Raw genomic sequence first — 12,836 nt, forward strand, 5'->3', positions numbered from 1 at the left:
GTTCAGTTGAGCTCGCCCGAAGTCGCCGAGTATTGATGTTTCTTGGTTCGTAAAGATCCACGAGGACCCAGATCGGCTTGAGCACGTAAGGCCCTGGGGTACAATCGGCAAGTGTTGAATCGATCACTCCACAAGAAACATCAAGTTGGAATTGGGAGAGCAAGATTGTGTTGAAACAGGACGGCACATTTGGATAAACATTCTGCTCAGCTTCCGGGTGCCGTTGAAGCTCGATGGAAAGAAGGTTTAGGGTCAGCAACGGTCTAACGGAAACCTGCATGATGGAACAAGTCAGTTTGAGAGACTGACAAGAGAGTCAGAAAAGCGCTGGGGATTTTGGCTGATGGCTTGCAGAAGGCAACAAGCGGCAAGAGTGGTCCTACGTTAGCGGCGCCGTGGCGCCATGACCTGGACAGGAACAGGCACCTGATATGCACGATACGGAACAGGGGACCATCAAGCATGGCGGAGCGTGGTGTCTGTGGACCTCGAGGCTCCATAAGCCGGGCCAATTTGAGAGATCAGCGCGTACCGAGTGGTGCACAAAGCGTTCGGTCCCAGGAAGCTTTGGTTCGATTTGCAGAGCGAGATGGGCCCTGCCTCCCCATGCCCCATGCTGTGTGATGACTGTGAATAATAATAAAGAGTACGAGTAGCGAGTACTCGACGCCTGCAGAAAGCCATCAAAACACTGGCCATCTCCTACCTCGACGACATCGAGAACCCCGTTTGTTCCTTCCTGCAGTTTGCAAACAAAGCTTCCACGCTGTTTCCCTTTTTCTGTCGCGTGCTGGATACATAGCCAAACACTCTTTCAAACATTCAGTCTTTACCCATTGGCCGTGCCAACTCCCTTTCGAAACATAACCAACCAGCCTTCAACCTCTTCAAATACCACTCGAGTCCAGGTCTGAGACTTGGCAAGTAAGAAGGAGCGTTTGCTTGGACGTTTCGTCTCGGCTTCAGACAAACCGTCGTGTCTCTCTGTCGGAAAACCGTTTGGTGCTTTCCTGTCCGATGACATAGCAACACTTTATCCCCTCACAACGACATACAAAGCAGAAACATCTCGCCTCTCACCGCTCAGTCGAGTACTACCCTTCTCTAACATGGACACTATGGAAAACGCGTCGCACTCGCGTGCCAACTCTGCGGATCACCACGCTTATGCACTTATCCTGGAGCACATCCTCAATAACCCAGCCTCGTACGAGCTGCCTCTGCGCACTATGTACACCATCAACTCCACACCCGCAACACGTGCTGGACACTCATTTTCCCACTCTCGCACACGCGAGAACTCAATCGACTCGCGTGCCAGCGATTCGCCAACGTCGCCAAACTTCCCTTTCCGCAATGACACGGCTGCCGAATCTCTCACCACCAACCTCATGGCACAAATGGCCAACCTTCCATCGCAACCAACTTCACTACCGCCGTCTTTCATCACCGCCTTTCTGCGCAAGGCCTTCTCCGCCGACCTCCGCTTTGTCGACTTCCCTCAAGCATTGACCGGCCTCGACTACCTCAAGGACCTTGAGACCAGAAGACGCAGGGAAGTCGCTGCCGCACTCGAGTGTCTGGGCATCAACCGCGATACTATCGGTGCTGCGGAGGAGGAGCTTTCCAGACGCTTCCCTGGCGTGCTTTCATGGTTCCGTACACTCGAAGAGAAGGAGCGTAAGATTGAGGCCCTCTACACACAACTCTACGTCGCCCTTCGCCGATGGGTGCTCATCAACGAGCTCTCATTGACTCCTTTCAACAAGCACAACTGTGTCGCCATGCTCAACACCCTCTACCCTCCCATCGTCTCCACCCAGCCTACCTCCAAGCTCACCCCTGGCATCCTGAAGAAGCAACGCGACACTTTCTTCAAGTATATCCAAGCTGTCGAGAAGAGTGGTCCCTCGGTTCTGGTCAACCTCATTCAACAAGGCAAGAGGCCTACTGACGAGAACGGTTGGGCCTCAACTCGCAACACCCTCGACATGTATTTGCAGGTCGCCAACAGCCTGATCTCCGAATGCCAGGAGATTCTTTATACTGACGCAAACACCGTCCCCGACTCGGCCGAAACCAAGCGTAAGGGTCGTAAGGTCGACTCTGGCATCAGCTTCCCCGAAGCCGAACAACGCCGCCCTTCTTCTAGCAGCAGCAAGAGCAGCAAAAGCTCCTTCTCGGAAGATGTGCCTGCCAGTGAGATGCGCCGCAAGTCATCCTCTGGTATCCTTAGATCATCAGGCCTGATGAAGTTCGCTCGTGAGATGAAGCTAGGATTCCCTAGGACCGATGTCGACGAGATGATCAAGCCATCCAACCCTACCCCCACTCCTTCCTTCCCCGATGTCGAGGCACCTGCACCCGACAGATCCTCCAAGAGCCTGCGCAAGATTCGCAGCTTCAGCAACCTCGGCGGCCTGCGTTCTGCCAACTCAAGTTCAACCTCCTTGGCCAGCAGTGGTCACCGCAGCGATGTCCCTCACTTCGACGCCGATGAGATGAAGAGACAACGTCTCATCTACGAGGCCAATGCCGCCAAGCAACAAAAACCTTGAAGTCGGCTGTCTCTATCGCACACAACAAACACAAAACCATGTCCTACAGTAACGACCTTTATGACCTCAACCGCCAGCATCTGCGACCAATGTTTCCTTTGTTCCGAATTATACCCCTTTGCCGTTGTACAAATTCTTGCGACCGATGCCTACATTTTGAAAAAGGCACACATGTCGTCGACTACTTGTTGATGACTATGCATCACGTTTCTTTCTTTCTTTCTTCTCATCATCCTTGTCAAGGCGTTCTCGAGATATGAAAAGGGATCGGGAAAAATGGGAGGCTAGCATTTTTGGAAGGAAAAGGAAAACCAAAAAGTGATTCCGGTATGTGGAAAGACGGAGTCCAAAAATGGCGTCTCTTCTCTTTTTGAGGTTGTGGCCGGCGATGTCACGCCTCCTGTCTGATACACATGGATTGATGAATTGGGGAAATGAAATGATCCATAACTCTTTTCTGCAAATACAAGTACAGAAATGTACATATCTCCAAAACTCGCTGCGCAAGCTCTTCCTTGAACATCCCTCTTCTAAGTCTCAGGTGATTGTCCCTGTTTGCATGACTATCGTTTCGTGTGTCGGTCTTTCTCCTAGCAATGACTCGCTCAGGGGTCTTGGTTACATGTCCGTCTCCAGCTCTGTCAAGCGTCTTCCACCTCTAAATTAGCCACCCTTCAACGGTGAGCTAGTTTTAGATATGTAGATCCTATGTCGTTGAGTATCTGTCGACCCGGTACGATCTCCGAGAAGTCATAGAGTCAGTAGGTTCGACGGACAGCTGTTGTGGATAGAAGATGCTTGAGAACATGTTGCTGCCGGTACAACCCTGGTGTTACTTCTGATCCGATATCGCAGATACCCGGTGCTTCGTAACTCCGAAGTGTATATGCCTGTAGATTTCAATGCTGTCAACAGCATCCGACAGCACGGCATCGTACCTTGCAGCCCTGTAGTGTTGTGCAAGAATCGCCACAGTTGAGCTTCCGGCTATTGTCGTTCAGCTGGTGTGACAAACTCGAGTCCTCGAGTCCTTTCGAGGACAATGCAAGTGGAATGGTCGGAGGAACGTTTATCCTGCGCCCTACGGTTGAGCGATCTCCAGACTGCGTTCGGTGAGTCAGCTTGCTTTCGAGTCACAGTATCAACATCCAAACCAACTTCCTACATAAGAGCTTGAGAAACACAGCTGCCTTTGCTTCTTGCCTTCTCCAAGTACAAGCATTGCTCTCCTATAGCAAGAAGCATCGGGATCTTCTCTACTTCGTGGCCGCACATCTTCATACCCTCCCAGCAGCTCACTACCCACCCACAAGAGCGTTCATCTTAGACAGCCAGCGTCAGTTCATATCAAAATGGCGAGCTTGCAATACACTACCCTTGATGTCTTCACCACGAAGAAGTTCGCTGGTAATCCATTGGCGGTCTGCAAGATACCATCCGGTGTGACTCTCACTCAGGAGCAAAAGCAGACCATCGCCGTCGAGTTTAACTACTCGGAAACGACTTTTGTTCACCCTTGCTCGAACGAAGGCAGTGAGGTTCCGGAATGGCAGGTCGATATCTTCACTGTCAAGACCGAGCTGCCTTTTGCAGGCCATCCCACCATTGGAACTTGCTGCCAAATGCTCGGACAGGCTGGCAAGACTAAGGGCAAGTTCAACGTCAAGGCCGGCGTCATCGAACTCGACTACGTGGATGGTGTAGCGAAGGCTTCCATCCCTCACAACACTCATGTTCACTCTTCGACCGACTTGTCTTCTTCCCGCATGCTGGAATGGCAGTCTGGACTCAAGTCCTTCTACCAGTCTGGCGACTTAAAGCTCGATGTCGTAAGCCCCGTTAAAGGCATGAACTTTGCCGTCGTCGAGCTCAAGAGCCTGGAGGAGTTGGCGGCTGTCACCCTGCCTGGCACAGAACTCGACTTCTCTCTTGACCAGGACTGGAACGTCGGACCGTGCTTCAGCAAGTTTTACGTCCATATGCCAGACCAGGGCGATGGCGTTAAGAGATTGAGAACCAGAATGATTGAGGGCAGCTTCGAGGACCCAGCGACCGGATCTGCATGCTGCGGTCTTGCAGCATATTTGGTGCTGAAGGAGGGCGTCAAGGACGGAAAGGTCAAGTATGAGATCCTGCAGGCTGTTGAGATGGGAAGACCCAGTGACATTGGTGTGGAGGTCGAGGTAAAGGGTGGTCAGATCCAGACTGTCGTGCTATCTGGAAGATCAGTCAGTGTCATGGAAGGCAAGATCTTCTACGAGTAGGTGGAAGTGTTGAAATGGTCGAGCTTCATACGAGTTGGGTCGACCAATACATGCTAGTCAACAAACGATCAACGACCGTCACACCTCCTTTAGACTAGCCTCGTCTCGATGCTCGATATCAAGCCACGACCAATCAAAAGTTGACGCAACGACAAGTGAGATAGCAGAAAGCGAACGCAGCCCCAGACGCACATCGTTCGTTGTGTGTCGACTAGGGCCCACGCAGCAATTTCCATCTATATTTGAACCCAACACAGGAACAACTACCAACAAAACTGCCAATACAACGCGGCGACCAGATCCTTAAGTGTTCCACCCCTAAAGACACGATCACTGCGCGATTCGTTCTTACCATCTGATTACACAATTATCTCAGGAGCAAGGTAGAGAAGACCCAGTCTTTCAATCTTCTGTTCGCTTACACCCATTAGATATATCCTCCACGTCGCCATGGCACCCAATGGTCAGGCCGCCTCTCGACCCGGAGCCATGCCACCCGAACGCCCAATTGGTCTTTTTGTCAAGCCTTGCAAGACCGATAAATCGAGTCTCTCCGAGCTGGGCAGTTACATTCGCGCACGTGTTAAGGAGTGCGAGAGCAGACGATCGATCTGTCATTGCCTCTACAAGGACTATGACGTTCGTGAGCTTGATGACAAGACCATTGTCAAAATCACTTGGGGAAAGCCATCGAAAGACACCCCCTCGGAAGAGGAGATCACTCGTCACAAGAGAGCGTGCAAGAAGCTGTACAAGCTTTTGCGTAAAGACAGCCTCACACGTCACCCCTATCTCACCTGGAATAACGACGACCTCAAGGCTTGCCTCAGGCAGCGTGGAATCACCATCCCTCGCCCGTACGTCAAGGCGAACTACGTCAAAGCTTTGATGAGAAAAGACAAGGCTCACACTTTCCGCTTCATGGACTTGCCCATGGAGCTCCGCTACATGATATACAACATGGCCCTCCAGTTCGACACGGAAGAACCAAGCCGACCCGGTGATATGGTTTACAGCGAGATGGTTAAGCCAGCTCTGCTGCAGACCTGTCGCCAGATCCGTCAAGAAGGCTCAGCCATATTCTACAGGATCAACCGTTTCTTCCTCTGCTACCAAAAGGACGAAGTGCTTCGCTTCGATCCAGAATACCTACAATGGATGCTAGACCATGTCGGCACCGAGAACCTTGAGAATCTCCGCTATGTGACGCTCGTAGCGTTCCGCCCTCGTCACAAAAAGCGGTTCGTCATCGACATTGATCTACACTGCCGGGACCCTCGCAAATGGATCGTTCGTAAAATTTCTAAAAACAAGCACATCTGCAGCTGCAAGTACTTCGTGAACGGAGAGTCTCGCCCGATCTTGTCACAGAGCGTCAGAGAAGATTCGCTCTCGGCAAGCCCTGAGACTGTGAATGCAAGCATAAGAATCGCGAACGAGGCAATCGAAAAGCTTTGGGAGACATGCGGTGGTGGTGGAAAGCTGAGGCTCACAGTCGCCGCACTCTCAGATCTTGCCCTTGAGGCTGTAAAAGTTGTCAAAAACCTGAACGCTTGAAATGGAGGACAAGGACAGAACAGAAAAGAAGGCAGAGTAGATGATAAAGGACACACGAATAGCGAGAGATGTACAGAAGTATGAAACAATAATGCCTTGCCACAGTTCTATACAACTTCAATCGTACTCCAGCCTCCCACCGCACCTCGCTAATCGACTGTCAAAATGGACAATGCTTTTCATAATCGGATGAGAGTCCAGCGAGAGCAGCATATGTACGAGCTTTCTCTGGACAATCACACTGGAATGAAAATCATCCTACATTTTCATGATGGTAGACCAACTCTGCTGACAAGCGGGAGCATAGCAGAAAATGGCGATTTGGTGTAACATAGCTGCCTTCACTTGTGGAAGTCACGCTCACTCGACCATTTCACGTGCAACTTCCGAATTTGTTCCCCTGGGAGTTCTCCAAGCTCACACGTGGTTTCCTCTTTATCTTTGTTGGCTAGACTAACCAGTTGATCATCCGCACTTTCACACTGCCATCGACACCGAACAAAGGTAACTATCCCAGTCTTGGAGTTCGAGTATCCAGCAATAGATTGACACTGACATTCATCTTCTCTATAGTCATGACCCGCAAACATCGCGTCAAGCGCGGCCTCCAGCCTCACAACCCAAAGGAAACCAGGATCAAGACGCTTGTTAGCTATTTGGAAGCTCGAATCAAAGAGTGCAAACGTCGACCGTCGATCTCGTCATGTGCGTATTCGGCTTACGACAAGGACTTTGATGATGAGTTTGAGGATAACGAGTTTTCAGATCTTGACTGGCTCCGAAACGCCTGCAGCGAGTTGTACCAGCTTCTCGTCGACGACAACTTCGGCCCATACATCGCCTTTTCCAGGTCAGATCTTGCTCAATGTCTTCAGCAGCGCCAAATTCGCTTGCCCAAGTTGAGCAACCGAAAGACATACGCCGGTGCTTTGCAGAAGGCAGACGCCGAACTTCGATTCCGGTTTTTGGATCTGCCCAAGGATGTTCGTCTCAAGATCTATCATTCAGGTTTGCTCAAGGACATGGCCGAACACCAATGTGCTTACCATGGCGAGCGACAGATGCGTCGAAATATGATCAAGTCTCCGCTGTTGCAGACGTGTCGACAGATTCACTTGGAGGCTACACCCATCTTCTACCACATCAATCGTTCCCCGCTAGAATGCAGCAAGACTCCAGACCTCGAATGCGCGGCGAGGAACCAAACGCTGGCTATCAATACTTGAAAACGCCCATGCCATCAGCAATCACATCAACGACATCCGCCATATCACATTGATCATGCAGTGCTGCAGAGAACATCCGATAGATCATGTCAAGATTGATCTCGGACTCAGAAACTCAAAGCATTGGTTCACTTGCACAAAGCGAACAACGTACAAGAAACCGCTCAGAGGCTGCATATACAGATTCCCCGATCGCCTGGTCTGCCATGACCGGACTCTCGCGCCACCCGTTTCACTTGCTCGGTGGTCAAAGCAGATTGTGTCTGACGATTTCTCCTCTGACGAATCCGAAATTGACGACGATGACCCTGGTGAATCTTCCTCCGGCGAAGTTGCAAACGATAGGCCTTCAAAAGGCATGAAAATGAGTGCTGAGAACTTTGCTGCTGCCGAGGTTGCGGTAGATGAGCTGTGGAAGACCTGCGGACAGAGCGGGCACATGGTTCTCACCCACGATGGGTTGCAAAACCTATGCGAAGCGGTACAAAAGATTGCCAATGACATGTGTCGAAGAGCATAGAGATGAACAATGGGTACTGAAGACACAACTGCAGCGATACACAACATGTGCCAGAAGTTCAGCAACACTCATCGAGAGCTCGGCGAATCATCTCACTCTGAATATCGCCACAGTCAGCAAAATCTTGGCCTTGCAGTAGGTAGAAACCTAGGAATAGACGAGGAAGGAGCCCAGGGCACCTGAATTTAGGATTAGTTCAGAACCAGACACTCAATCAGACATCATGCATCATATACTTACCAAACTGCCAATGTATCTCCCAACAACATCTCATGTACTGCGATGTCATTCAGAAGTCTCCCATGTTCCGCTTGAGGATGATTCGCCAAAAGTGTAACCTCAAGCTCAGGGCAGGGCGACGACGAACTTTTTCTAGATCGATGTGCGAGAATGCTATGCGGTTTCACGAGATTTGAGAAGTTCTTCTCATATCGTTCATCTGGGCTGTGTTGAGCCGGTATCATCCTCACACCAATACTGAATGCTATCAAAAGCGAGCGGGCCAATTCCAGCAGACGGATCGAATTCACGATAAAAGGCGCTCGAGGACCGGTAGGTCGTCGAAGGTACAGAAGGGAAGAACATTTCACACACGAGGGAGTCGTGTTCTAGGCAAAAGCGAATTGAGGGGGGCTCGAGAAGTAGGGAATATCGAGTCTTGTTGTACACTTGGGAAGACTAGGTAAAAGAAGAAGAGCAAAAGGAAAAGTGCAAAATACGCAGTGCAGTGCAGCATTAAGCAGAGAAAAGCAGACCAAACTTGCAAAAGACCATGATCAAGTGGAAGGAACCATCAGGACCGGAAGAAAACGCCATGAGCAATCGAGGGCAGTATCACGAAACGCAAAAGAAGATCAACCTGTCAATGCTTCATTGCATTGGACGAAAGCCTGTGATTTAGACTTCCATGTCGAGGAAGATCCACTTGTCACTGGTACAGTGGGCTTCTTTTGACCAGCGGGCCAGGGTAGTAAGCTCGAAGCCGACCCAGCCGAGGTCGCGAGTCAAGTCTTTGAGGTCTTCTTGATCGGCAGAGCGATCAAGACAGACGACGAGGTTGGAGCAGCCAAGGTCATCGTTACCTGCCAGTTCCAGAAGGCACATGAGGCTGAATATCTGATTAGTGTGTGTTAAGTGTGATGACAGTGGGAAGAGACGTACCCGTTCTTGAGGTCAGGTCCAATGACGGACTTGTCGAAAAAGACGAATAGGGTGCTAAGTCCATTCTTGTCGGAGACGAAACCGCGGAAGCGCAAGCCAGCAGCATACTCCCAAATCTCAACCCACTCGCGCACAGAGCTGGTAGGACCAGCCATGTCGATGGCGCTGTCGGCCGAGGGCGAAGGAGAAGGCAGCGGGGCACTTCTGTCGGTGTTCATCTTGTTGTTGTAACGCATACCCATCACAAGCGAGTCCTGAGCGACGGTGTTTCCCTCACCAAGAAAAACGGTGTCCAGTGTCTCGCAGAAGAGTCTCTCACATTCTTCCGTGATGGTGTATGCGGCGCCTCCGCTGCGCGAGCGAGCCTTGAGACCCGGGCGCTGGGGCGACGACGAGGCCCTGTTGGCGGGCGTCGCGCGCGGAGACGGCGGCGGTGACGGTATTCCCGTGCTCACCTCAAACCCACCACCCCGCTCCTGTAGTGCCAACACTTGTCAGCCAGTGCGTCTTTCACCAATAAGAGTGAATTAGAATTAGTACGTACCGCCTGCCCCGCAGGTAGAGTAGTGGAAGCCCTTCAGGGCCATGTCGACGGCATCGACGGTGTAGGCGCTGGCCTGGATGTTCGAGCGGGCGGCGACTTCCTTGGTCGCCTGGTAGTAATTACTACTACTATTACGGTGTTGATTGGAATAATTCGCCATTGAAAGAGTATGCCACGATTGCGTACGGGGCTGGACGGTTCGAAAGGGTTGTCGGAGACGAGTGCGTGAGACGTAGAGTCTTGCGAAGAGTTGCGAGAGCGAGGGCGAGAGCGGTGGTGAAGGTTTATGGAGTGGTTTGGTTGCGGTTGGAGCGAAGGAGGATGCGCAGGGCTTGTACAGGATTTATGAATCGTCGTCGGACTCTTCGAGAAGTCACGACTGCCCTGTGCCCCGCTCACGTGATGTCTCATTCTTTATCCCATCCCGAACTCTATTGATGACAGGATAGTCTTGTCTAACGGCTACCGTCTTTACGTTTTACTTCACTCGTCACCTAAGACTTCCGAGAGACCTTCGACTGTCCTTGTGATGCTTGTGGAACGCACCCTCGACTTTGCTTAGGTCTGAACTCTGAAGCCTGACTCCGCTTGACCGCAAGATTCGTGTCACACCATCAAATTCGCAATGACATCAAAGAATAGTCTCACATGCCTCACAAGAGAATTTCAACTTTTAATCCACAAAGGTGTTGTACGGAGTAATGGACAGGCACAGTGTTTTTTTTTTTTGACATGCCTTCATGACTTTGTATTTACAAATGGATAGTTGGTATCCATTATCGATAGAGAATGTGCCCGCAGCTTTCCTACCGAATGTCCCAATTCCTCCTCTCAATAGTGATCCCAGTAGTGATCAAGGCAATTGAAGCCTCTGATAATGCCACCAACGCCAACGCTTGATAATGAAATGCATGGATCCAGCTGAAAATGTCTGGCATCCAAAAGAAAAATAAAGAACAGAAGAAAGTTGTACACCTCACATCTCGCGATAGTCGACTGATCGCTGTCTGCGGTTGCGTGCTTGGTGACGATGCGGGTTGACTGGACGGCGGATGTATGCGCCATCATCGCCTTCTCCCTGCGGCTGCTGCTGTTGTTGCTGTTGCTGCTGGTTGTTGCTGGTTGCGTTGTTCCAGTTCTGGTTGCCTTGCCATTGTTGTCCTTGTCCTTGTCCGTAGCCGCCGTTCTGGCCCATCATTTGGTTGTTGTAGCCTCCGCCATACATGTTTCCTCCACGTTGCTGCTGTTGTTGCTGAGGGAAGCCCATGCCGTTCATGCCGTTGTTCATGTATCCCATACCTCCCCATCCGCCGTTCATCATCATCGGGTTTGGCATGCCCATCATGTTCATCGGCATTCCCATCATACCAGGGAAGCCCATGCTCATGGCTGGATTGAAGTTGCCCATGCCTTGCATGCCCTGCTGGTTGGCAAGAGCATTCATGGACTGGATGAAGTTGTTCTGGTCGAAACTTCCTTGAGCCGGAGGTTGAGATGCATTGTTCTGCTTGCGCATAGCGGCAGGACCTGTGGGGATTCTAGAGTTCTCCAGCTCTTCTTCGGCGGGACGCTTCTTGGATTCTGTAGCGGCAGCCAATTGTGGGGTCGAGGTAGCGGACTTTTCTCCGTTTGCAGATGCTGGCTTTGGTGAGTTTGACTTTCTGTCGGTTGCGGTAGCAGCTTCCTTGGTAGATTGCTGCTCCGTAGGTGGTGGTGTAGCAGACTTCTCCTTTTCCTTCTCCAGCTTCATCTTTGCCTTGTCCTCTTCGTAGACTTTGATCTTGGTTACGGCTTCTTCATCAGGGATGAGGTTGTCAACTAGTGTGTTGTCCGAAGAGCAACCGGGGCAGACAAAGTCATTTTCAAGAAGAGCATTCTCGATACAGTCACGGCAATATGTCTTCCCACAGCAAGGTGTTTTCATTGGATCGACGAACATGCGTTTGTCAATAGGACATTCCAAGCCTCTCTCGCTCAATTCCTGACTTCCTGTGTTGGCAGCTTCGGCCTTGTCGGCTGCTGCCTTGGCCTTGGCCTGGAACTGCTCCCATGCAGCCTCGTCTGGCCTTGCAACAACCCACTCTCCAGTAGCCGTGTACATGACACCGGCAGGCAGCTGGGAGATGTCGACGGTTCCATCGCTTGACAATGCAGTGGGCTTCTCGACGACCTTAAGGAAGGAGCGCGGGATACCAGTTGTGCGTCTGAACTTGGGACGGTTCTCGAAGGCGGGGTCGTTGTTGGTGGGGCATGCTTGAATCCAGTGACCCTTCTCACCACAGCGGTGGCAGGTGTAGCCTGGAGGAAGAGGCTTGTCAGGGACGTTCGCCATCTTGTTGAAGCCGCCAGGGCGGTGGACAGCCTTCTGATTGGCCATCTCTTGCTGTTGTTGTTCCCAGGCAGCACCTCCGGCTTGGAACATGGCCGCGATCTTCTCTTCTTCGGTCATGTTCGAGTTCGGGTCTTGAGCGGCGCCGTTAGCCATGGGTGTTCTGGATGCGGCTGCAAACTTAGAGGGTTCGATTCGGTGTTGATTCTTTGCCATGACGGGCATCTTGCCGGAGACATAGCGCGCGGCCCTACCAGCGCCGGGCTTGGTAGCAGGTAGGCGTCTGGCAAGAACAGTGGTTCCACGGGAGATGATAGATGTGTCATCGTTGTACTCTGGTCGGAATTAGTTAGTTGTACACGAAGACCATGTCAGTCCATGACTTACCTTCGTTGGTGTCGAGGTTGTAGATGTTGAAGTCGAAGTCAGTGCCATCGCCGAGTCTGCTCATGTTGATTATGTCTCTCTTGAGCTCAAAGACGGAGATTCCAGTGCCATCAAAGGTCACTCTCTGCACATCCTTCTGGTTTTTGAACCTGAAGAAAACGGAAGAAGACATGGTTAGGATTACCGCAAGGGACGAGTAAAAGTTAGAGGCAGAAGTACAGCCGAGAAGAGAGAAACCAGATGGATTCCAGGCTCAGATTGTCAAAGAAGGACAATAGGTCTTATTGAGA

General features: G+C 51.3%; 8 protein-coding genes across 8 annotated transcripts; 6 read left to right on the forward strand and 2 right to left on the reverse strand.

Annotated features, from left to right (window-relative positions):
* The first annotated feature begins 698 nt into the window (after window positions 1-698).
* Window positions 699-3,052, forward strand: M438DRAFT_341598 (uncharacterized protein). Its single transcript, XM_029904536.1, has one exon. The coding sequence runs from the start codon at window positions 1,110-1,112 to the stop codon at window positions 2,556-2,558; it is 1,449 nt and encodes a 482-aa protein (XP_029766062.1). The 5' UTR covers window positions 699-1,109; the 3' UTR covers window positions 2,559-3,052.
* M438DRAFT_15851 (uncharacterized protein) lies at window positions 2,735-3,267 on the forward strand. Its single transcript, XM_029899028.1, has one exon. It carries the CDS (start codon window positions 2,911-2,913, stop codon window positions 3,223-3,225), a length of 315 nt encoding a protein of 104 aa, XP_029766063.1. The 5' UTR covers window positions 2,735-2,910; the 3' UTR covers window positions 3,226-3,267.
* Window positions 3,268-3,783: 516 nt separating this feature from the next.
* On the forward strand, window positions 3,784-5,311 carry M438DRAFT_341600 (Diaminopimelate epimerase-like protein). The gene is made up of 2 exons (XM_029904537.1): window positions 3,784-5,205; window positions 5,254-5,311. The coding sequence occupies exon 1, from the start codon at window positions 3,911-3,913 to the stop codon at window positions 4,820-4,822; it is 912 nt and encodes a 303-aa protein (XP_029766064.1). The 5' UTR covers window positions 3,784-3,910; the 3' UTR covers window positions 4,823-5,205; window positions 5,254-5,311.
* On the forward strand, window positions 5,024-6,462 carry M438DRAFT_15915 (uncharacterized protein). Its single transcript, XM_029899033.1, has 2 exons — window positions 5,024-5,205; window positions 5,254-6,462. The coding sequence occupies exon 2, from the start codon at window positions 5,273-5,275 to the stop codon at window positions 6,377-6,379; it is 1,107 nt and encodes a 368-aa protein (XP_029766065.1). The 5' UTR covers window positions 5,024-5,205; window positions 5,254-5,272; the 3' UTR covers window positions 6,380-6,462.
* A 492-nt stretch (window positions 6,463-6,954) lies between these two features.
* Window positions 6,955-7,605, forward strand: M438DRAFT_330847 (uncharacterized protein; the record flags this gene model as incomplete). The annotated part of the gene is made up of 1 exon (XM_029903357.1): window positions 6,955-7,605. One exon carries the CDS (start codon window positions 6,955-6,957, stop codon window positions 7,603-7,605), a length of 651 nt encoding a protein of 216 aa, XP_029766066.1.
* M438DRAFT_341601 (uncharacterized protein) lies at window positions 7,288-8,204 on the forward strand. Its single transcript, XM_029904538.1, has one exon. It carries the CDS (start codon window positions 7,661-7,663, stop codon window positions 8,123-8,125), a length of 465 nt encoding a protein of 154 aa, XP_029766067.1. The 5' UTR covers window positions 7,288-7,660; the 3' UTR covers window positions 8,126-8,204.
* Window positions 8,205-9,022: 818 nt separating this feature from the next.
* On the reverse strand, window positions 9,023-9,990 carry M438DRAFT_351232 (uncharacterized protein; the record flags this gene model as incomplete). The annotated part of the gene is made up of 3 exons (XM_029906696.1): window positions 9,023-9,233; window positions 9,287-9,776; window positions 9,831-9,990. 3 exons carry the CDS (start codon window positions 9,988-9,990, stop codon window positions 9,023-9,025), a joined length of 861 nt encoding a protein of 286 aa, XP_029766068.1.
* An 816-nt stretch (window positions 9,991-10,806) lies between these two features.
* M438DRAFT_370945 (DWNN-domain-containing protein) lies at window positions 10,807-12,718 on the reverse strand (the record flags this gene model as incomplete). The annotated part of the gene is made up of 2 exons (XM_029908225.1): window positions 10,807-12,494; window positions 12,547-12,718. The coding sequence occupies 2 exons, from the start codon at window positions 12,716-12,718 to the stop codon at window positions 10,807-10,809; spliced, it is 1,860 nt and encodes a 619-aa protein (XP_029766069.1).
* Between the last annotated feature and the right edge of the window lie 118 nt (window positions 12,719-12,836).

The sequence above is a fragment of the Aureobasidium pullulans genome (genome assembly GCF_000721785.1).
Source record: "Aureobasidium pullulans EXF-150 unplaced genomic scaffold scaffold_1, whole genome shotgun sequence".
Classification (NCBI taxonomy): domain Eukaryota; kingdom Fungi; phylum Ascomycota; class Dothideomycetes; order Dothideales; family Saccotheciaceae; genus Aureobasidium; species Aureobasidium pullulans.